At 35.3% G+C, this 24630-nt stretch overlaps 1 protein-coding gene across 1 annotated transcript in view; it reads left to right on the top strand.

The window, feature by feature from the left end:
* Positions 1 to 10575, top strand: part of LOC140143783 (transient receptor potential cation channel subfamily M member-like 2) — a 56404-nt gene extending 45829 nt beyond the window's left edge. Inside the window, exons 19-23 of the mRNA XM_072165596.1 lie at positions 3476 to 3610; positions 7730 to 8017; positions 9688 to 9862; positions 10040 to 10199; positions 10417 to 10575. Of these exons, the coding sequence (XP_072021697.1) occupies positions 3476 to 3610; positions 7730 to 8017; positions 9688 to 9862; positions 10040 to 10199; positions 10417 to 10507 (849 nt within the window). The 3' untranslated portion in view covers positions 10508 to 10575. The remainder of the gene's footprint in view (positions 1 to 3475; positions 3611 to 7729; positions 8018 to 9687; positions 9863 to 10039; positions 10200 to 10416) is intronic.
* Positions 10576 to 24630: the final 14055 nt, after the last annotated feature.

Raw genomic sequence — 24630 nt, 5'->3', positions numbered from 1 at the left:
AAATTCAACCCTTGCAGTGTGAATTTTGGTCCAGGAAGGTGTTCCATGTCAGTGCATTTTGCTGTTGTGTCAGTTGGACAACTGCTTGGTTACTGACATGTGTTTAGAGTAGAGTATTGAAGTAATCCTGTGTGCAATTTTTGTTCATTTTATGGAGAGGATTTTAAGATATGACCTTGTGAAAAATTATAAGTTTCTTTTTGAGACCAGTTTACATATACACAAACATACACACAAATCCATCAAATAATACGTATACGTCTCCTTCAACCACCCCCCACACACACACCCCCACCCCAACGCATTGGTGCATATACACATACCTTCATTTGAATACATGACGATTATTCTTAACATTTTTGCTGTCTACCAAAGACGATATATGAACTTTTAATATAGGATGTTTATGAATAAAAAGTGACCGCACTCTTAGACCGTCGACGGCAATATTAATTGTTGGCTAGGAGTCAAAAGATAATTCCCTCGTGACTCCTCATGTAAAATTTCATGAGAATCAGACCTACGGTTAGAATAATATAGCTATAAAACCTGTAAAATATACTAAACATGTTAACTATCTACTGAAAACGAAATAATGATTTTCTGTGGATTTTGTCTATTCTTTAACTTTAAAAACATTTATTTCATTTTGTCATGTTCTGTTTCTCTGATCATAAGTTTATAAATTGCATTTATAATATTTCATTTACATGTAAAAGGTAAAACGAGCACTTCTTGGACGTACAACACTTAAGATGCAATATATGACGTTATATGAGCTACTTTTGATTTGCATGAACTTCAAATTAAAGGCTGCTTGTATATAACTTGAACGTTCCCTTACACTAGTAACACTAAAACAATTTTGGTTTTGGCATTGAGGAAAAGACATTTAAGGGTACTTGCCCATGAATTTCATTCAGGGGCGTGTTTGAAAAACGGCACAGCGTATTAGTAAAAAGAATAAAAAATACTAAAATTTACACCAGGGTTCGAACCACTGCCGATACACTATGCTGAACAGTGAACGATGCCACTGTGCCACGGCGGTACCTGTGGTTAATGTCTGACGATTTTCAAAGATATACATATCAACACGTTTCTAGTGTATTGAAAAGCAGATTTTGGTAGTAATGCAGTCATAGTAAGACATTGGACTCTACTTGTCTGTTTGTTTTTCATTTAATACAAATTAATTTTGATGAATTGAACTGTTATGACTCTTAGGACTCGTAATAAACGACGATTAATTTTCTAATAAATATAATAAAAACGCTGGGTCATTCAAGACGTCCTTGTAATTTATGTCAAAACCAGGGGAGCGACAACACACCTCTACGTGTATAAGCCTACTTGCGCGATCGATACTCAATGATCCAGACAATAGCATTTGAATATACCGCCCTTATGTATGCATCTGCTTGACATGCCTGGTACCATAAAAGCGTCCAATAGCCTACCCCACCGTAAATGGCTCTCTTCATTTCTTCGCTGTGCCAATATATACGTGTCATATACGTAATTTCGAGGCATATTTTGTTCAAAACATACTGCAGTTACTGTCCGTTTTCCTATACACAATACACAGTGCTCTCACCATTGACGCGCGACCTTTACAAATAGTGTATGTTAGAAGTATGTTGCATTTGCCTAGTTAACATCACTGTGTGAAAAATAACCGGCCAATATTTAAACTATTCTCCAAACTTCTAGCAAATATATTTCTCTAACATGACCTAAAATTACAGCTAGGTTAGATGTTCAGAAATAGTCGCACTTTCGTAGAATATGAGTGAGGGCGAAGCATAGCTAGCTCATAGCTAGCCAACTCCCCGTGTTAATTGAATGGAGATTTGACCGAAAATATTGAGCTATATTGGTAACGGACCGCTCCGTTCTGAAGGATGCCACAAAAAAACGGTACAAGCTACATTTAAACTATTCTATGAAATTCTAGAAAATATAGTTTTGTAACATGTCCTAAATTTTTGCTAATTTAGGTGTTTGGAAATAGTCGCACTTTTGTGTTTTAGGAAGGATATGTAAACGACAGATAACACCAAAAATATGAAGAAATTATTTCCAAACCGTGTTAAGTCAACAATCATTATGTTGCTCATTTTCAAGAATGCTGGTTAACAAAAAGCAGGCCATTGTCTCATTTCGTGAACAAAGGTCCACATACCATTGTTTCCTTGCGTTTCCTTTATAATCATTTACCCAACTGAAGCTGTATTATAGCACCTCATAGTGATACCGCACATATAAAACAGACATATGTGCACAACCAGAGAAGATCCGATTTAATCAGTTGAGCTGTTTCAATGGGTGTTATCTTGGTTTAATAGCTTTTAATGGGGTTTAAGTCCTGCAAAGGTCGAGATGAATTCTACTGTAGACATGACTGCATCATGAATGATAGGAAGGGACTGTTTTCAGCCAAAATATTGGCTGTCACCAGATGCGCAATGGTACCGGGAAGTGTTGCAGAAAGGTAAGCGTACTCATTATTAATTCAAAATATCACATTTTAATGAATTCGGATGCGAAATCCGAAAAGGGATTGACAGGTCAAAATTCTCACACTAGAAATATTGTGAAATAAAATAAAATCAAATTTAGGTTCCGCAAACAACGTCCAATTATTCCCGTTGGTGTTTGCTACACGTGTATATAATAAATTATGATTTGGGGCTATAATTTGAGAAGAGTTATGGCCTCGAATTTCAAAATACACCATAAACCTCGTCAATTCAAGACTCTGTAAAAACAAATCAAGAATTTTCTGGGATAATTGCAACTAAAGTATATGAAAGTTATGATCTAAGCTACCAGATGCATCATTAATTTCCTGACTATGATATTTAGTTGTGGGAAAAGATTACTTTAATATTTGTGCGGGATTATTTCCCGCCAAAAATTTCAACCAAAAAGAGCATGTAGCCTTAAGTGGTTAATCTTGAGGTAAAATTTTATGCAAATCGGACGAAGAATAAAAAACTATAGCTATAAATCATGTGTTATTATGTAATTCCGGGTAGCCTTAGAGACAACCCTTGACAAAAGGGTTGGAATGAAATTAGTACAGTATTGCAAATGAGCCCCCGTTCCCCCAATCAATGTTGAATTGTGATATTTTGTTCATGTGCGCTCAGTTGTACCCAACATAACATTAATTGGTGCGGCAGTGGGAGGTATTAAGTATGAGGGTAATGTTTGGACTTGACACTAAAGGAAACGCCATTTCCTCACTCTAAAAATAACGAAAATGTGACCTTTAGAAAGTGTACATTCTATTTTTTTTATTCCAACCTATTTTGTCTAGCATTGCTGGTTCCCTTTTAATATCATTTAATTATTAACGTATTGTACTATTTCTATGATACTGTTGTATTTGCGAATTAAGAATATTTAATAGACTGCCCTTCTGAGTAATATCGTCAATAATTTAAGAAATAATTAATGTTGTTTACAGGTCTTCTATGTCGTATTTCTGGCCTACTTCTCATGGATAATGGTATCAGACAAGATGAATACATCAGCAATTTCTGTGGCAGAGATATTCTTGATTTTCTGGGTTTTTACCTTCATCATGGAGGAGATACGCCAGGTTAGTATACAATGAGTTTAATCGAAATCGAAAGTTTAGCTAAGTTTGAAGTAATTCCTGGAAATAATTAAAGGGATAATTTGTCGGTAATATAAGCCTATGTATAATATTATACACGCATACATGCATTGAATGGTGCTGGCAATATGGTGCTTTGATGGACCGTGTTTGGCTTAGTTTTCGTTTTGGATTTTATTTTGATATTTGTAAAGTGGATTTTGGAAGACATCGAAGACAAAATTTACCTCCAACAATTTGGTAACATTAAGGTAACTGACGGACTTCTCCAAAGCCAAAATGCATCCACTTAGGAGTCCGCAGATCCACTCTTCCATGGTTGTGTGACTTTGTCTGCAACCGTATACAATGTGTCCGCTACAACCAACCACTCTCTGAGTTCAAAGTTTTCAATGGTGCCCTCCCACAAGGGACATAACTCGGTCCAATTGGCTTCCAGGTTATCATTAATGATGCAGTTCAGTCCAAAGATGCAATTAAGCATCAACTGTTAGAAGTATATACGTGGATGACCTGACACTTGCTGAAAACCGTCCGTATTCCCAACCAAGCAAGCTTCAAACAACACTGAGTGGACAAACCCTAGCAAGTATCAGGCCATCCATGTCTGTTTAAAAAATAAACCACCGCGCCCTATTGAGCTTAAGATAGCTGGTAAGCCCCTGAACTATGTAACTGAGGCTAAAATACTAGTTCACCTTCAAAATGACTTGAAATGGGAAAAATGTCTGCTGAAAAAATTTGGTTTCAATGATGACGAACTAATACTTGTGTACAAAGGTTATCCCCTTACAAAATAGTTCCATACCATACTTTGTGATCCTGCTAAACAAGTAATGTGTATTTTTTCTTTTTTATTCATATGCTCATTGTATCCTGCATGCATAGCGGCCGTGCAATCCCCCATTTCTGAAGTGCATTGTGCAATGTTTTTCTTACTTTTTCTTTATATTTAATGATACTATTTAAAAATTTTTTTGAATGTTTGTTGTTTTTATCTTTGTAAATTTATCATGTAATTTGACGTTCGGGTCACCTTTTGATAAATGTTAATAAAATGCGAATATGAATATGAATAATTGAAGACCTTATTGATAGATTAATGATACTATAATCTGCATGTAATATTTGTTGTTTAGCCCTTCGAAAGATGGAATAAAACGTTAATGGAAAGAGATTATGATTTACTTTTGTATGTTGATGGGAAATGAAACTTGGGATGATGTGACGTGATAAAAATGTGATCCGGGCAAATTGATTATCAGATACATCATTATATTGATTTTTGACTTAAGTACTTTTTGCGCACAGATTAGAGTAATACAGAGTTTTCATGGCTAAAAATATTGCTAAAAAGTGAACTAAGCAATCTCTAACAGTAAATATGCTATGAAAAAGATAGATTTGGACTAAAAGTACTTTTTGTCCTCAAATTGGAGTTATACCCTTTTAATGGCAAAACTTATCAAAGATTTCTAAAAATAATTCTAAAAAGGCAAAGACAGCGAAAACTAGATATAGAAAAAGGGCAGTATCCAAACGTCTCCCCGTGTAATTCCTTGCAATTAGTCGCCCTAAGGGTAAATTCTCTTATATTCTCTTATATACGGTTTTGATATGGTTTGATTGGTCTAAAAATATATATATTTTTATTTTTTCGCTAGGCGATATGGGTATAGATCATGTGAAATAAAAAGAATAATGAAAAAAAAAATCTCATGAAAGTGCCCTTTTCACACATTCATCTTGAAATTAACTGGTTGTTAAGGACGATTATTTTTTAGCAATACACGTAGTCTCATTCACAACCGGTTTCTGTCGTTCCTAACACTCGTCGATAACCACGTACAGTATTAGATTCGCTACCTGTCCTATATACGACCTGCCTATGTATATTTAGGACTGACACACGCCAATTTGAAATCAATAGGAAATACACAGGTCAGACATTTGAAAATAATTCTTAACAATTTTGTATTTAAAATCGTACTCAAAATCGTACTCACCTCATTGTGCTACTATTCAACAACTCTTCCAATACCTTTGCACATGTACCAACCGTTGTTAATCCGTGACGAATCCACAGTTCAATAGCGTATACGCGAACGCAAGGTTACGCGTATGCGTTACGCATGAGCGCGTATAATTCGTCATGCCTGGAACATTAGACTACTCCGTAGTCCACTTGCCCATTGTCATGATTGTGCATACTCTGGATATTCAATTTAAGCTTAAAACTCCGATTTAATTAATTTGTGCACAATTGATAGATTTTCACAACTGATCATCTTTTCAGTCACCGTACTCCCTCTGTATGTTAGCTTCCCAAGTGGACTACTGACTTTGGATTGCGGTTAACATTTTTAACATGGGACTCTATGGAGAGTTAGGCCAATTTCTGGCCTAACTAAAATTGGTCATGATGTAATGCATCTTTAAATGAATGGCTTGTGATTGGTCACCCAAATCTCGTTATTGTTTAAATCCTCCCGACACGCACCATTACCATTAACTATACATGGTACACATCTATCTTTGGAATGCGGCGCTTTTGTGCTGGCGCGAAAGTTGGTGGATGAACGTATGCATCTAGCGCGTATTGTACCACCATGCTTAATCTTGTGGTTAGATTTGATTGATAAACAAGTATGATTGACAGTGTGTTTTAGAGAACGAAGTCCCTGGGTAAAGTTCTTCTAAAAAGTGAAAGTCCATAGTCGATTTTTAACTCGTAATAAACTGGCAGATTCTAAAATTAGAATTGTTCAGTATCGAAGTGCCATTATAGTTATGCCATTATGATATGTTGCATTCAATAATATAAGCCTACGTATACTTTACTTTTACTGTCACAAATATTATTATATAAACTTTTTCATTACCATTTTATACTAGTATTTTGATGTAATAAATATCAGTATAATTTCGAGTTCAACTGAATGCGTTAATCATGATTAATAACGTATTTTTATTTATCAAAAATCGACTATGACATAGTCTACTGGAACATATGCGTAAACATGAAGTTTCTTATGTTGGCGGTAGCGTCCGGCGCGTCTCAGACGACGCGGACACATCGTTGTTAATCGGTGATGAACAACGGTGAAACATAATTGAATCCCTAATTATTTCATGAGGAATGTCAGTTAATCATTGACAGTCAGCCTTACAAAAAGAGCGGTGATTTCTGTTGATATCAGCAATAAAAGTGAATAAAACGGTAATCTTTATCCGATACTTCCAAAATACTGAATTTAACTTGCAAGCGTGATACGCACACAGATTCCAGATATGACGAATTTTACTCGCTCACACGTAACGCGGATGTGCGCTTGCGTTCGCGTATACGCTCACTGTAAAAGTGTGGATTCATCACGGATTAACAACGGTTGGCTCCTGTACAAAAGTATAGGAAGAGTTGTTGAAAATACAAACAAATAGGGTTACACTTCTGTACAATATATAAATGGGTATAGAATGTGCTCTCTAATATTAATAAACGTCACTAATATATGTCAAAGCAAGTCATAGGTGTTCCTATTTCATTTGTATATTCATTGTACATGTTTTGTGTATGATAAGCATAGACATACCACCTAGACCTATGACTGCCCATCCCTGACCGTGGCAGTAGGTGAAGCCACGTATCCAAGGTGATTTTGGTCGGGTGGTCGGACGCGGAGAAATAAGCGTTCATGTCTGGAGAGAAAGACGCGCTCGTTTGCGTGATTGTTACACCATTATCGCTCGCGTCAAATGCAACATGTTCCATAGACGCGAACATATCTGCTTGCTTGCGTCCGGGTATGCGTCCTTGTCAAAGTCGTTGCTAAGCAGTGTCGGCTTCACTACGCGAACCAAAGTCACTGGTCTAGGTACTTGTTTGTCTGGGATGATAAGGCTCTCTATCAGTTTCAGGGCGTAATTCGTTGAACAACCTATAGGTAATAGTTTGATACCGCGTACATTTCTTCACTAGCAAGTCTCCAAAATTGCCATTGGGGTGCGTGTTAAATGAAACCGTCAATTTAGTACCCTCTGAAGTTATATGATCGATCTTGTTGTGATCATTACTTCTTTTCTTTTCCTTGTTTATGATAGGCATTGCCGCAACCATTTGACTTTTTCGGAGAACGTCCTGAGATGATGAGTTGTCAAAAGTGGAGACCAAACTTCTGGGACCAGTTCAAACTCTACATTAAAAACGTTTGGAACTACATTGACATGACCATGCTGTTCTTCTTTGTCATAGGGGAGATGGCTAGATCAGATCCAAATACTGCCCGAATCTTTCTGGCATTCAGTTTGGTGCTCTTCTACTTACGGTTTCTTCGTATTTTGACAGTCATCAGAAGCATCGGTCCAAAAGTTTTGATGATTTTCAAAACGGTACAATTTTACATTCAATTGGTCTGCCTTTTCAATATAAATCCATTTTTAAAATCACAATTGTGCCACGAGGGCTGTACATGTAAATCAATGATAGCATCAAGTTTATCATCGATTACACAACAATACAACATTGTTTTTACTGTTTTTATCAAGATACACGTTTGATTCTCTTTACCCACTTAAAACAGATTAAAAGATAAATACACATTTCAAATTCTGCTGTAAAATTGAATACATTCGTCGGTCGCAACACATAATGGCGTACGGTGATTTTGGTCAATTTTATGAAATTTTGCCCAACGGTTTTATATATTAAGTTCTTCAAGTATACCAAGTAAGACAGCTCAAATTATTTGACTTATGTTAACAATCCCGTAAGAATCCAATATCTTCCGTTTCACAAACTGACGATCAACATAAGCCATTATGTGAAACGGCGAAAATCAGATTTGATGACATTTAGGCACATATTCCGTCAATAATGTGGCGTACGCTTCAGAAGCGAGCCGAAAACCCCCAAATATTTCGTTTCACATAGTGGCGTACGTGCGACTTACGCTTCAAAAACCTGCTGAAACCCCCAAATTTTCCGTTTCACATAGTGGCGTACGTGCGACTTACGCTTCAAAAATCCGCCGAAACCCCCAAATCATCCGTTTCACATAGTGGCGTATAAGTCTAGAGCTAGATATATCCTGTAAAAGTTATTCCTTTTTAACTATTTAAGTTACAGTTTAATAGTTTAATCCTTTAAATTCGATTTCAAATGTAATCGGTCCACTGATAGATAATAATTATTGGAGGAGTACTGGCTATGTGATTAGTAGCATATGCTTCAAACGCATTTTTCTCGGAAATGTATTTTGCGTTTGTCCTGCACGTACGCCACTATGTGTTGCGACCGAGTACTATGTCAATGATTTTATAATGGTAAATACTGTACAGGTATTTGGATATAACTTTCTATTCAATTTGTTAAAAAGTGGCACAAAATGATTTTCATACATTTGTGTTTAGTGAAGCAGATCTCTGGATTGCCGAAACCAAAATGAATGAAACAAGAGGGGGTTTTAAAGCTAGGATTGTTCCCATGATTTTGACGTAAGAATCATGTCACAGCAGTATTTCCTAATTACCAAATATGGCGCTTTCCACTTGCACGTTTTTTTAGGCAGGCTGTACAGTTTGCTACCTATTATGTACACTATATATTCGATTTCGTATTTAATCAACCAAGTAAAAAAGGTGTTTTATTGTTTACATCGAAAGAAGGTCCATTGTTCGCGCCATAGGGCCAATTAAATATTTTTTCCGAGCCAAGAAGCTGCTTTATTGACTGACAAATGGTCGGCCCATTGTTTAAACAGTTTGGGCCCTGAGCCCATAATATTTGACATATTTGCTCATGTCCCCCCAAATTGCTTAAACATTGGGCCGACCATTTTTCCGTTGATAAAGCTCTCAGTGTACCAGTCGACCCTTTATGTTTTAATTTTGTTTATTTGCCATTATGTGGTTCATGTTGCCCCTTGTTTTAATCTTAAGGCTTTCGGCTATTAACACTAATGATGGTTTTGTTTGCTAAGTATTTATGTCTTGTATAAGGTGCGATTATACTTGAAACCAAAAAATAAAATATTTATTCTGCTCTTATAATTCTTATATAGCTGAATGATTTCAAGACCATGGTACTCATCCTCTTGATCGTTCTCGTTGGCTATGGCACGGCGGTTCATGCAGTACTGTATCCTCACGTGTCCGATCCATTGGAAGTTGCACGTGGAATATTTTTTCGACCACTTTTCCAAATCTACGGTAATCTTTTCTTGGAAGATCTGACAGGTTGGTTATCATAATTGTAATAAAGTAATATTTAATACTTCAGTTCCTAAAACGTAGTCAGACAGTTCAATTGTCTTTGCGGTGATTGGGGTGAGTAGGGAAACCAAAAGGAAAGGCTTTGGTAATCCTCCAACGAACGACCACTGTTGATGACATTATTGTTTTCTCTTTTATAAGCTACTGAAACAAGTGGAATGTGCACTAACAACATGACAGAGATGCATACCGGATACAAACAAGCATGTCCGGAGAACGTTGCATGGGGAGTCGTGTTTCTGGTGATGTACATGATTCTAAGCAACGTTTTGCTACTAAATATATTCATTGCTATGTTTAGGTAAGCTACTGTCATCTGATATATCAATCATTACCTGCAAATTCATTCTCAATGTAATTATAAATTCCATGCCGTATACGCAATAAATACATGTAGACTTCATTATGATTGAAACTCCATCTGATTTAAATTTAATTTACACGGCACATGAATTTAAGTCCCAATGGTGAATGTTCTATTAAATAACACTATGCTGTTTAACTGTTTTTACGCATAGCATCGCGTGTGAAAACATTCACAGAGAAGCTGAGATCCATTGGGCTTCACAGATATTTCACATCACAGAGGAGTACTACAACAGACCATGACTGCCACCCCCATTTATCATCATAACACACATCTACAGACTGATATGTTCTTTATACACTTACATAAAGGGTAAGGATGTACATATTTAAACACAACAAATATTCACGTATTAAAAAAAACAGATATCCATTTATTGTTATAAACAAAAAAGTCAATTAACTTGAGCCGTAATTAGTAAAAGTTACGAAGTAAGAATTCCCTTGACAATAGTGTGGACAAAGGTGCCAAAATTAACCATAAGGGTCAATTCATTCTGATAAACCCGGCTGTGGCATTTCTGAAAAGTGACGTGAGCTAAGATATTTGGGTTGAAAGATTTTTTTGTGATTTTTCCCATTTTTTTAAACGAAAAAATGCCAATTATGAAAACAGATATAACTTTCGAAAGTAAATATGGTATAAACTTCATATTTGTTGTGGAGAATACATGTCACACATGTATTCAATATTTGTTAACAAAACAATTTTATCTTATTATCTTGTTGCAATATTTTGGGTGAAATTCATTATTTTGATGATTTTGTTCAATTTTGACCAAAAAAGTTAATTTTACATGGTAAAAAATGGATTAAAAAATATGACCCTTGCAACTATTCTAAAATTGTGGTACTAGTTTACATAAATAATATTAGTCGGAATAAAAACCTGCGCATATCTAATAAACAATAACATTTTTGATAAAATGACCATTTCTAGCTAAAAAATTGCCATTTTTTTAGCCAAAACAAGCATTGTATGCTGACCTTTGATTTTCAAGAGGTCATAGGTCAAAAACCTTTGTTTTTAGTAGGTTGCCATGTTCACTTTTTTGATGTACGCATTCATATCAATACATTGGTATACTTTTTATTTCAAATATCTTTAATTTTATTTTCCCCATGCTTTACCACTAAAATTCACCTTTTTGGTCAAAATTAAACAAAATCACCGAAATAAGGGATTTTATTGTAGAGCTGTTTTAATAATTGACATTTTTGGTAGAAAGGTTAAAAATAAAATCACATAAACTGAATTTTCCTCAGCCCACGTCACTTTTCAGAAATGCCAGCCGGGTAAAATGGAAACTCAGAGTGTGTAGATACATTTTAACACCAGGCATAAAAAGCTTTGTCCAAATTGTTGGACGAAAATGTCAAAATCACTATGTGGCCTCTCTAAATCTTAAATCATATGAATTGTTATTGCGGATTTCCTGCTACAGGCCTATGTGTTTACATGTATAAAAGTGGAAAAATCCAAAACTTTTTTCAATTCAAAGATCCAGCTCAATACATCTTGCCAAATACATGTTCACTCCAAAAAACAAAAACAAAAAAGCTTAAAAAATGGGTATTTTTGGTAAAAAAATGATAACAATCATGAAAAAGCATGTTTTAACCCAATTTTCGCCTCAATATGGTACGATGGAATATTTGTGTTCACAGATATAAAATATTCATATGCCCTCTATTAATCAGAGCAAATACCGTATTAAGGTTGCAGTCAATTTTCTTTTGAAGCTATGGTTACTTTTAAATTTGACGTTTTTGTGTACAAATTTGAAAAATAAGTCGCAAAAACACTTTTTGTAACCAACATATCTCAGTTCACGTCAATTTTCAGAAATGCCAGCCAGGTTGAACAAATAAAGGAGACTCTAACAAATAATTCTAACCCGGCTGGCAGAGCTGGCACCTTTGTCTAAAAATGATGCACGGGACCCCAGAAAGTGTTCTCTCTACTATTAGGTTTTTTTTTGTTTTTTTTCAAACTTCTAACTGATATCTGGAAGCTCTGAGATGTAAAATATATATGTAGGAAATTTATAAGAAAATTCACAAGAGATTTCCGATAGAACTCTATAACGTTTATTATTTCGATAACATTTTGATTTCGACTTTAGTTTTATATTGCGAACACAAATTTTGCATGAAAATGGAGGGGGGGGGGCTACTTTCCTTTAAAATAATTATTTTACTCTTGTTTTAGGATTCTGTTTCTGATTATTGGTAGACAAAATGATGACCATTCGTATAGTCAAGACAGCTTATGATCCACGTGGGTAATGACTTTGTAAAATTGGAATTAAAATGATCTGAGCGAGTTTTGAAGTAATATACCGGAAAAGCAAAAATAAGTAAAACCAGTTGAAAATATTGTTGTGGGCAGATGTTGAAATTAATTTAAATGAACAATGCTAGGACACTTTGTGGCTTCAGCAAATTAGAATTACAGGGTGTCCCATAAAAAGCTGGCCCCAACAAATGCAGTAATATTGTATGTGATGTAACAATCATTCTGTTTTTACACATGCGAAAACCACATCTATGATCTATCATTTGCACCCCCCCCCCACACACACACACACAAAAGGAGCTTTCTATTTAAATAAAACGGTTTTGAATATAATGATCTCGTGTGTAAAAATGATTGCAGGATAAAATTTGGAACTTTCTGTTGACTTCAAGTCAATTGATAGTTTTGAAACCTACGTGCTTCAATCTGTTGCCCAATTAATTCGTAAGCTCAGAATTAAAGATTCTAACCGACATGTTGGTGTTTTTTTATATCCAAAAACGCTAAAATGGCAGTTGGAACGTTGTAATTCTGTGTCAAGTTGTAGAGGGAAATGTCAAAAACGCTACGTTATTTGCATTTTGACCGACAAGAACTAACAGACCTATCAAAATTATGTTGATAATATATTATAGAAAAACTGAACTACGGATAATCGCTCGTAGCCTGTGCCAGTACGAAAATTACAAAATTGGTCCTGCAACCATTTGTTTTTACATTCGTGCTCGTGATAATTATCTTTAAAACAGTTTCATCAAAAGAACTCCAGTTTGTTTGCTTTTTGTTTGCTGCTGTTGTTTGTTTTTTTTGGGTTTTTTTTGCATTGCAAACGATAGCTATACAGATATGCCATTTAAATATAGGCAATGCAAACTCTGAATTACTATTACGAAAATGATGATGGCATTAGTACATTTATCGGGACCCGCTTTTTGGGAATACCCTGCAGTTAATGTTAAAAGTTAAACCCTCTCAGAAAAGTATTTTCTGTTTGTTTTATAGTTCCAAAAAAGTGGACCCATAGACAATCTGGCGTTGTCAAAGTGTTATTAGTTGGATAAATGCGAAGTCAAGCGACATCGACAGTGCATCATCAGGACCAGTACCAGACTCTACATTACCGGACGTGATTTGTTTAACAGGATTATTGATAACACATTATAATTCACATTCATGTAGTTTATTTTACAGATAGTGCAAGGGGTGTTTATAAACCGAGGATTGGAATTAAATTATTCGAACAACTGTAACTACAGGCACAGTTTGGGGTATTTCAAGGTATAAAAATAGTTTAAGGTCATAATTGTAAAATTTGAAAGTGGTTCATGTTTACATGTCATGTAATGTTCCAATGACATAAATAGCACATTATTGTAATTTACATACTTCAATTATGGCTTTTCAATGAAATATGTTCGGTCTCAAACACGTACATACATGTGAATAGATTGCTTGTACATGTGAACGAAAGAAAATATTTAATCAAACTATTAGGTGTATACGTTTTTTATAAACATCTTATAAATTACTTTTACTAATTAGATTATTTCATGAAGTATGAGGATTTGCTTTATGATTTAGCAATATTTATGCAGTGTTTGTTTTGTAAAACACCATGACTGTGTTCCGCGCACATACACGGAATACCGCTCCGTATAAGTTGCTTTATATTATAGTATGTTGGTCATGATAATGTTGTAGTAGTTTTAGATTTTTTAGCAAGCTTTAAAAATGTCAAAATTAGCAAACGCAGAAATCTTTTTCATACATATTAATTTGTATTCATTTGCTTATAACGAGTACCCAGAATGAAATCAATTTATAGCATTTTGCATTTTAATGCTCATTCTAAATTTATAATGAATTGTTATAACTGACTTGGTTTAGAGTAGACTCTGTAGAATTCGCGATCACGGGAAATTAAGTTTTACGCGGAATTTGACTTCTAATTCGGAATTTTCACTAAATAAATGAAGAGAGCTTTTTTATTTCAAGAAACTCTATGTTAAATTTAATTGTAAATATCAAATTGTAATATCATTAACACGTTCCACAAGGTTTATCAATGAAGTCAGGATTGAATAGGTACATCCCGTGAATTAAAAATAATCACACGTTACCCTGGACGCCGCCATTACAAGACCGCCAAGTCACTAAATACTCAGGTGATACATGATAAATGATAAGAAGCCCACATTTGAAGACGATGTGATTCGAAGAAAATGTGTATTAAATAAAGAATAGGGCGGGCAAATGGAAAATTGTCAAGAAAAATGAAAGAATGAGTAACGTCCCTTCACAATTAAAAACAGGGAAAATATGACACAACATTGATTTCCAATGGGGAAATAACACAAAACGTATAAACAAAGTTAAAAGAGTTAAAAATGTTTTATTTAATGTGATTAATGGTATGAAAGGAGATGATCATTTAGAACTCATTTAGTATAATATTTTGTATCTTTTCCATATAAATCAATGGCTTGAAATTGCAATTAGATCATGTCTTGCCCCTGTGGGATGCTGGTCGCTCTGATATTTAAGATTTTTATGCATTTGTTTCTACAGTACTTTTTAGCCCATTTTGGACACATTTTTTGTACCTTTTAGCTCATTTTTTTATCATTTTCATCCAAGTTTGTCCCCCACCTTGAAATGTACCTTGCTTCCCCCGCGTCCTGCAAAAGTCCTGGCTACATCACTGAGCAGATGAACACAATTTTATTCACATCCCTCTTGGCCCCCTGTGGCCTGCTGGCTGATCTGATATTTTAGATTTCTATGCATTTGTTGTACTTTTTATTTGTTAGCCCATTTTGGATAAATTTGTCGTACTCTTTAGCCCCCACCCCATGAAATTTGCCTCGGCCCCCCCCCTCTCTCTCTCTGAAAAAGTCCTGGCTACTTCCCTACACTCTATTTCATATAAAGTTATGATCATACCTGATCATACATTATGCTGATAACATTAAACCAAAGTATACTTTGATTAAACATAGCACTACCACAAAGCAGAGTAGGCCTATTCATGGTGTGGTTTGGCAACCCTGATTAATTTGTCCTTCAAAAGTTTCACTTTAACTGACTATAGGTTCTCCATAAAAACACAGAATACATGCTAATGTTGATCAATTAGTTTAATAAACAATAGATGTTAATTGAGTTTCTACTGTGTCATGTAATAGTTGCTTCTACTGTGTCATGTATAAATAGTTGAGACTACAGGCATAATATCCTCACACCGATGACAGGATAGAAGGCCTAATTCAGGCTATGTCAACATTAGTGTATTGTGTTGGACATTTTTAGCATGCAGGTCCGCTGCCACTGCCTTTGCCCTGCCTTTGAAACTAATTAACATAATTTGACACCCTTAACGTAAACAAAAACAAAATTGGACGTTTTATTGGGGTGCTGACAACCTTACTCTACGCAACGCAAAAATCCGTTTTCCGAAACAATGTAAAACGTAGAAGTTTTAGCCTTACCAATTCGCCAAACTCAGTAATTTATTATAGATGATTAACATAACTGTATTTCAAAGCGTCAAACCGTATATCATTATTTTGTCCCGACAAATATAATCCAGGGAATAAAATATTCATTCATAGGTTTATTTATTTTATTCAACCTGTGCCATTTCTACTGGTGGTACATACATTTAGGACATCTAGGGCTGCACATGTATTCTAATGATTTGTCTATTACAAGCATCTGCAAGCACAATCTGTCACAAGATTTGAAAAGTAAATAGTAGGGTAGGGGGATAATAGGGGTAAAAACACATTTTTTGGAATTTAATTACACCCACTTCAGGGGTGGTGCATTGGGTAATTTGAGAAACCTACATACCAAATTTGGGCATATTGCATGAAAAAAACCCTTGCCCCCTGCCAAAAAACGAAATATGCAATTTACACTATGACTTACACACAAAATCCCCATTGCACGAATCTATATTACACAATGTACTGCTATTTAATCTGGTTGCAAAGTGCTAGCAACATATGTGTTCTAAAATATTTGATGTGAGTGATTTGTTCGTGTCCTGAACCAGGTTGGAAACATCATTATAATGTATATTATGCAATAAAGACCCCCCCTTATGTAGCATCCCACTAAAGATAATGGGTTAATTCCACTGTACTATGTAGATGTACTCCCTGGAAACACCAGCAGGTCAGCTCTTTTGTGGCATTCACACTACACTGGGCTTCAGCAGTGCAATGAATAAGGTCATGAGGTTGGTAGATGCAGATATGAAGATGGAACAGGTGTTGAAGGGTTTCATGGTAGATCTAGAGTTAGACAGTAAGCATGTCAGTCTAGCAGGGCAAGCACTGGACAATGTCCAGTGTACATGTGCCTCAAGCTGGTACGGTAGCTCCTGAATACTCTCAAAAACCTTGGAACCGCTAAAAGGAATTCCTTCTCTTCCTGGAACAAAGGTGTGTATCCAGTGTACTGTTGCCTACAAGGATAGCAGATTGGGATGCCTCTACAGGGCAGCAGTCTGTAGTCCTAATCTACAGTTATGACCACTTGACAGAGTTCCTTAGTCAGAATCCTCACATCAACAACCGCTTAGCCTGCCTTGTCAGAGAAGTTATGGAGCTTCCTTATCTTAAAGTAGCTCTTGTGGTGTTTGCCTGCCTTGGTGTGCACTTGGTGTAGCCATTCTATGCTAGAACAATAGAGAAAGATGCTACCCATACTTAACTCCAAAAGGACTGCATACAGGTTTGGGTCAGGCTATCAGTGAAGACTTTACAAGATTCATCAAGCCTGAATACCCTGGGGTATCTGATGATCTATTCCCCGGTGTGATGAAGACCTATAATGAGGAAGCCCTCTACGCTGTCTCTGAGCTTGCTGAGGAACACATTGAAGAAGTGAAGAAGCTGACCCACTTAATGCTACCCCACCTACCTGCAGACTGTCCTAGCAAGGCAGAATAAGGACTACGGGATTGATGTGGAAGCATTCCCAATGGAATATCCTGTGAGTGACCAAAAAGTGACATTGATGCAACACCGGTTTACAATATTGGCATGAACGTAGGACAGTAGATTACAGGTAGAGAAAACTACACACGTTGAATGCAGTCAGCAGGTCAGTCATACTTCAGAAGAGCCAGGAACTGAGAGCAGGGCAAGTTCCTTCCTTCCGCGGCTTCAAGGCAGCAGCAGAAGCTAAGCGGGAGCTTGAACTCAACTGGAATATATACATGAAGGACAAATTTGAAGTAGGTGCAGAACAGAGACAAGAAATGGATCAAAGGGAAGGAAGAGGTTGAACATATATGCTGGACATGCTCAAGTCGCACGGTGGTCTCTTCACGGACAGTGTGGACGTTGAGACCTTTCTAGCAGACCCAAGTGTGGATGGTGGTACAAAGCAACAGAGGATGAAGCTTGAGATACAGTTTGCCAGAGAGAGTACCACTCTCCTTCCTAAGGTAGACCCCATTTTCAGAATAATGGTAACACTGTCGAGTGGAAAGCGGAAATTAAAATTTGCGCAGGTGTTTGGGGATGCCCTCATGACCTACCTGGGGAGGAGAAGTGGCAGGACACTATTATATTATGAGAACTTTCAGCAGACCCTCGACAAGCTGGCCTGTTAGAGCAATTGTTTATATCAAGAAGCGAATATCATTTAACAAGGTGATCCTACTTATCAGTTTATTTGAAGTACACCTACTTATCAGTATATTTGAAGTCCCCATGTAATATTACAAACTATACACTTTCTGTATTTGCAGACCTATGGGCACATGAGAGTGGTGTTGACCCAATGACCCCCATAAAATGGACATATATTCTGAAATTTTGAGGTCTTAGGGAAGTAGTGAGGCCTGAAGACTCCTAAATCTGTTAAAAATACAAATCTGTTCATGTGAGGTCAAGTAGTATGTATACATAATTACCTTATCAGATTTCATTAATGCGTTATCCTATTGACTCCTGTACTAATCTATACAGTTTTTGGGTGTTTTGGGGGCAAATTTTGATTTTCAAGGGGGCAAGGTTTTTTTTAAAGCCACAACATTACTGATGGTCTCAAAATGCTTGTATTGATGGTCTTAATCATTTCCCAAGTGGGTGTCTCAAAATTCTGACCTTGCCATTTATCCCCCCAGGCTATAAATAGCTATGTACGCACTGAGCACAATGCACATACAAGCTATAAAGTACATAGCGAAGCTGTTAGTGTAAAATTATGACCTTTATCATGCTATTAATTTAACCCAAAGATTAGGAAAACTAGCAAAACTGGAGAACCGGTACTGTTCAAATAAAGACATCTGCAAATGTTGCTGCAATTTCTGAATAGTATTTCTATTACTTAAATAATTATTTTTGTTATTTCTTTTAAAACCAACACATTACTGCCTATGATGACTTTATCGCATTACTTAAATATCAAAATCAAGTAATAATTACAAAACTCGCTCTATAAACTATCACCTCTGTGGGTTTTTGGGTATATAACCAGCACGAATATTTTCTTCAAACACTGCATGTGAAAAGAAATTTGTACTCATATAAAATCACAACTCTACAAGCGACTCAATGGCTAATGTGTCAATTTAAAGCTTGATTATGTGACCTATTCCAACGATAAATGTAATGTAAACAATAAGTATTGGTATAGAGTGTAAATTTTAAAAAGTATGTTTAAAACTGATTAAAAAAATTTCAACACTATTCAAAGAAATACACATTCCAAATACACTGTAATGGGTATAACAAAGTCAGCCTGCAATATTGATTAAATAACCGTTTGTTTTTAAATACTTCGCGTATGTTTATTGTGATATGCCTATTAAATTCAAACATAATAAAAAAATCCATTTCAGAAATTTGATATTTAATATACGGTCTATAGCCTACTATCTATTTTAATAGTAGCCCAGCAAACACAAAAACGTTTATAAAATATTTTGGGTTTTGGTTTTATTTAAAACGTTTTAATAACATTAAAATGTCGGGTTATATAAAGGTCATGAAATCGTTTTAAAACTTTTTGTATGAAAACACACTACAACAATATTTTTAAAATGTGATTGAAAAGTCATTGTTAACTATTTTTGCAAACATTTTTGGCCAAATATTTTGTCAACACTTAAATAACATTATGTTAAAATATTTGCACCCAGCAAACACAGAAATGTTCTTAAAATGTTTTTTACAAAACGTTTTAATAACATTTAAATGTCGGGTTATATAAAGGTTGTGAAAACATTTAAACAAATATTTTGGGCAAATAGTTGTTCAACCCCAAAATAACATTCTGTTTAGAATGATTTGTACCAAGTTTTCAAAAATGTTTTTGGAATGTTATTAAAACGTTTTTATACCCTTTATATAAACCGACATTTAAATGTTTTCTGTAAAACATTTGTGTTTGATCTGCAGTAAATTACCAACAAATGTTATTTAATGTTATGAAAACGTTTTATACCATTAATGTACCCTGTATATAACCCGACATTTAAACGTTTTCTGACAACCTTTATAACCTTTTGCGAATAATGTCGAAAACGTTTTGTGTTTGCTGGGAGGGCTATCAACATGTTCCGGATTTTGTTGGAATGGGTCACATGAAGCGATCCTGTAAGAATGTGCAATGTCCGACGACATTTGCGTACTTTCATTATATTTTTGAAAGAACTCTGTATTAACCATGCATAATATTATACACAGATATTGACTAATTTATATGTACGTATGAAATAAATACAATATTCAGTCATAAAATTACGTGTATACCTTTCTTACATTTTTGTTTGCACGTACATGGAAAATCGCTCTGTAAATATAACAGGTTGATGCATTAATTAACGGTAATGCTTTAATTAGTTTTAGATAACAAGCTTGTCAAATGTCCAACGTAGCAAAAGCAGACATCTTTTCCATGCATATTATTTTGTTCATTTGCTTATAATGAATAGCCATGTTGGCGAGTAACCAATGTTCATTATATTGGGGGCAATGTTTTGTTAAATGTTTCTGACTTTTCATTTTAAAATTGTCAATTGTAAATATTAATTTGTAATATCATTACAATGATTGTCACGTTCCACAAGGTTTGTCAATAAAGTCAGGATTGAAAACAGCTTAAGGGGTGGGGTATGAACGTTTGGACAGTATTTATTGTGGGACATTAGAGCACATCAGACATATCGAATTGCATTCTGAATATGAAGAATGTCCTTCTGATATCAAATAATTTTGATTTTGTGAAATTCGCAATGTAATACACGTTTTATGACAAATGATTAAAATTGATATTTTTGATATTTAACAGTACGCGAAGTATACTTTATAAATCTGATGATTTATACTTAAAGTGTATGTAGGTGGGATAAAAAGCCGACGATCAATTGAAAATTTTGACCTTTCGTATTGAAGATATGGATTTTTTTGCCAAAACACCAACAAAAAATTAGGTCTTTTTGGGGAAAAAAATCCATATCTTCAATATGAAAGGTCAAATTTTTCAATTGATCGTCGGCTTTTCCTCCCAGCTACATACACTTTAAGAATATGTCATTAGATTTATAAAATTTACTTCGAGGACTGTTATTTTATCAAAAATGTGAAAAATATCAAATTTTGATAATTTGTCATAAAATTTGTACTATATCGTGAATTTCAAAAATGAAAATTATTTGATATCAGAAAGCCATTCTTCGTATTCAGAATGCAATTCGATATGTCTGATGTGCTCTCATGTCCCACAAAAAATACTGTCGAAACGCTCAAAACGCTCATTCCAGATCCCTTAAACTAATAAGTCATTTTTTTTCTGTTTTTTAATGCGCGGATTGATGCGGAGTTTACGGACAGGTTTTGCAGATACCTCTGTCGCTACATGAATAGTTTTTCCAGTCCTACTTATTTAAAATATGAAACTGTTGCAACAGAAATACAAAAACATGTTAGGTCATTTGATTGGCAAAGACATCTTAACCCTAACAGGACGGTATACTACAAAATACTACTTGATATATGCGCTGTTCGTGCATGCATCCCACGTGATGTGATGACGCAATCGCCCTAAGTGATATATAGGCACGGTTTCGCTGGCCAGCGAAGCCCAAGACCCGTGGCAAAGTGTCGCCGACCCAGTGCCTGGCATGCGAGGGGTCTCGGGTTCGAATCCCACCCAGAGCAAACAACTTCTTTCCTTCTTTTCTCTCTTTATTCCTTCCTTCCCTTCCCGTCGCCAAAAAGCCCTTAGGCGGTTAGGGTTAAACTAACTATCCCATGGCAAGGAAGCCTATGTGCGTCACTGGGTCAGTACTTGCGGTATTTAGTGTTATGCCCTTCTTAAATAATTATAAAGGGTAATTAAAAACAATTCTTACTATTTTAAGCACATTTTTTTTTATATATGGTTATAATAATATTATTTTAGTTTCTCGTAGCTAGTTTGTGTATATGATATCAATTTTATGCCTAATATGTGTATTTTTGAATAGGTTGTTTATCTGTTTTTTATCCTGGGCAGCAAGGGATAACAGTGCTGGTCACTGATTGCTTAATAAATAGATAAATAAATAAAATAAATAAGTAAATAAATAACAAAACAATGCAGACTGTATCAACGTGATTGGTACCCATTAGGTTGGCTGTTAAGTAAAATATCAGCTTCTCCCAAGTACAATGTTGGATCCTCTTAAAATGACCAGCCTGATAATTTATAGTGTTATGACATAACACTCAGCTAAAATTAAGCTACAGTTTCATCAGCTCATAATCGGCGGAAATTGTTAGGCTGTTATCACTACGCTGAAAAGTAGACCCACATTAAAAGTGTCATAGTTGACCCGTCTGGTCTCTATTGTACTTGTTAAAGAAAATAAACAACGTATTGGACTTGAATGAATAATTTGAGATGCTTCTGGCAAGATGTCATAAGTCAATTCTCGAAATATGAAGATATTAATCCGCGATGCTATAAGGCCCGCCGATTACGAACTGATCAAAGTATAGGATCTTATGTTACATTCCGACATGGTAGTCTTACACGTAATCAGCGGAAAGAGTCAACTGATATGTACCAATCATTTTGATATAATATCAATAAAACAATATATTGTCTTCATGTCTGTTATTGAAATAAATACAATTACTTTGTGGTGTTACAGGGAAACTTGTCTGTCATAGTCAATTTTATTTGTTTGCATTTAATTACCCTTATCTGACTTTTCAAAGTCAGGCACTTCATAAAGGTACAGGATGAGTCAAAATGATATGTACCAAACTGGTTTTTTTCTGGAATCGTGGAAATTACGCTGCGCTTATAATAAAACAATACCGTAGGCCAGGAATATTCATGTGTTTGTTACAATAATAATAATAATAATAATAAAGAAACATTTATGAAGCGCTTAAAACATAAGTCGCTAAGCGCTTTACAAAGTATGCCCTAATACAAAATTATACAACAAATTACAAGGACAACAAATATGATATACCGGTAGCGATTTACAAAGCATATATAGGCCCTTAATACAAATTTTACATATCAAAATAACATAAACTACAGGAAGCATCAAACATGATTATAGCGATTTACAAAGCATACAAAATTACATATCAAATAACATCAAAACTACAGCAAGCATGATAAACACACCAAAACTATATTATAACAAAATTATAGCAATATTAAAAACAAGCAATCAATATCATCATAAAATCAATGTACATAAACGTATGCAACAGAGTTAAAAAGAAAACCACCGGGGTTTTCGATAAAAGCAGGAGAAACATCCGTGGGCCCGTCACACGCAGTACCCGGTTTCCACGTTGCACGCTAATATTAAAATGACAATGCGATAAAGAAGTAAGGGGAGAGGTTGCTAGTACTTCACCCTTTATGGATACACAGATCCAAAATTATAAAAACAAATGGCAAGGCATCAAATGGCAAGGCATCAAAATTGCGCACACTAAACAGATTGCACACACAAAACATGGTGACAATGCGATAAAGAAGTAAGGGGAGAGGTTGCTAGCACTTCACCCTTTATGGATACACAGATCCAAAATATACAATTGGCAAGGCATCAAAAAGCAGACACAGAAAACAGAGCATGTTAAAAAGGGGAGAGGTTGCCAGCACTTCACCCTATAAATAAGGATACACAGATCCAATATCAAATATGTACACAACAAAAACCATGGTGGTAAACTGATGTTTTAAAAACAAATTCGGATTAACAAGCGTAGCAACTGCGAAAAAGATGCGTTTTGAGACGCGATTTGAAAATTGATAATAATAACAAGAAAAACTCAATCTTTGGTATTCTACATTTTCAAAAGCAAAGCAGGTGTGTAAATCTTTTCTTTTTTAATGATAAATGACTGAATTGGGCAGGATATGTACTGCAGTGAGAAAAGACCATACATCGCCAGTTCATCACATGTGAAAAGTTTTTAATCATGCTACGTTTGCCCGATTTCCTCGGCGGTCGAGCAATATGTTTGCTGGATAAAAATGCTCCAGTGAAATAAATTGCTCGTCGTATTGGAGTTGTGCCTAATGCAATTCCAAAATTGAAAACTAAATTTCAGGTGACAGGAGAAGTGAAAAATCAGCCGAGAGCACCTCGATATCAATAGTAAATCTGGCTATACCAGGCCAGGAATATTCATGTGTTTGTTACAAGAAAAACTCAATATTTGGTATTCTTCATTTTCAAAAGCAAAGCAGCTGTGTAAATCTTTTCTTTTTTAATGATAAATGACTGAATTGGGCAGGATATGTACTGCAGTGAGAAAAGACCATACATCGCCAGTTCATCACATGTGAAAAGTTTTTAATCATGCTACGTTTGCCCGATTTCCTTCGCGGTCGAGCAATATATTTGCTGGATAAAAATGCACCAGTGAAAGAAATTGCTCGTCGTATTGGAGTTGTGCCTAATGCAATTCCAAAATTGAAAACTAAATTTCAGGTGACAGGAGAAGTGAAAAATCAGCCGAGAGCACCTCGATATCAATAGTAAATCTGGCTGAAATCAGCAACGGATCCGGACTTTCGTAAACAG

Source organism: Amphiura filiformis, unplaced genomic scaffold (assembly GCF_039555335.1).
Source record: "Amphiura filiformis unplaced genomic scaffold, Afil_fr2py scaffold_28, whole genome shotgun sequence".
Classification (NCBI taxonomy): Eukaryota; Metazoa; Echinodermata; class Ophiuroidea; order Amphilepidida; family Amphiuridae; genus Amphiura; species Amphiura filiformis.
Note: the sequence above shows the minus strand (reverse complement) of the source record. Positions and strands in the feature narration are given on the sequence as shown.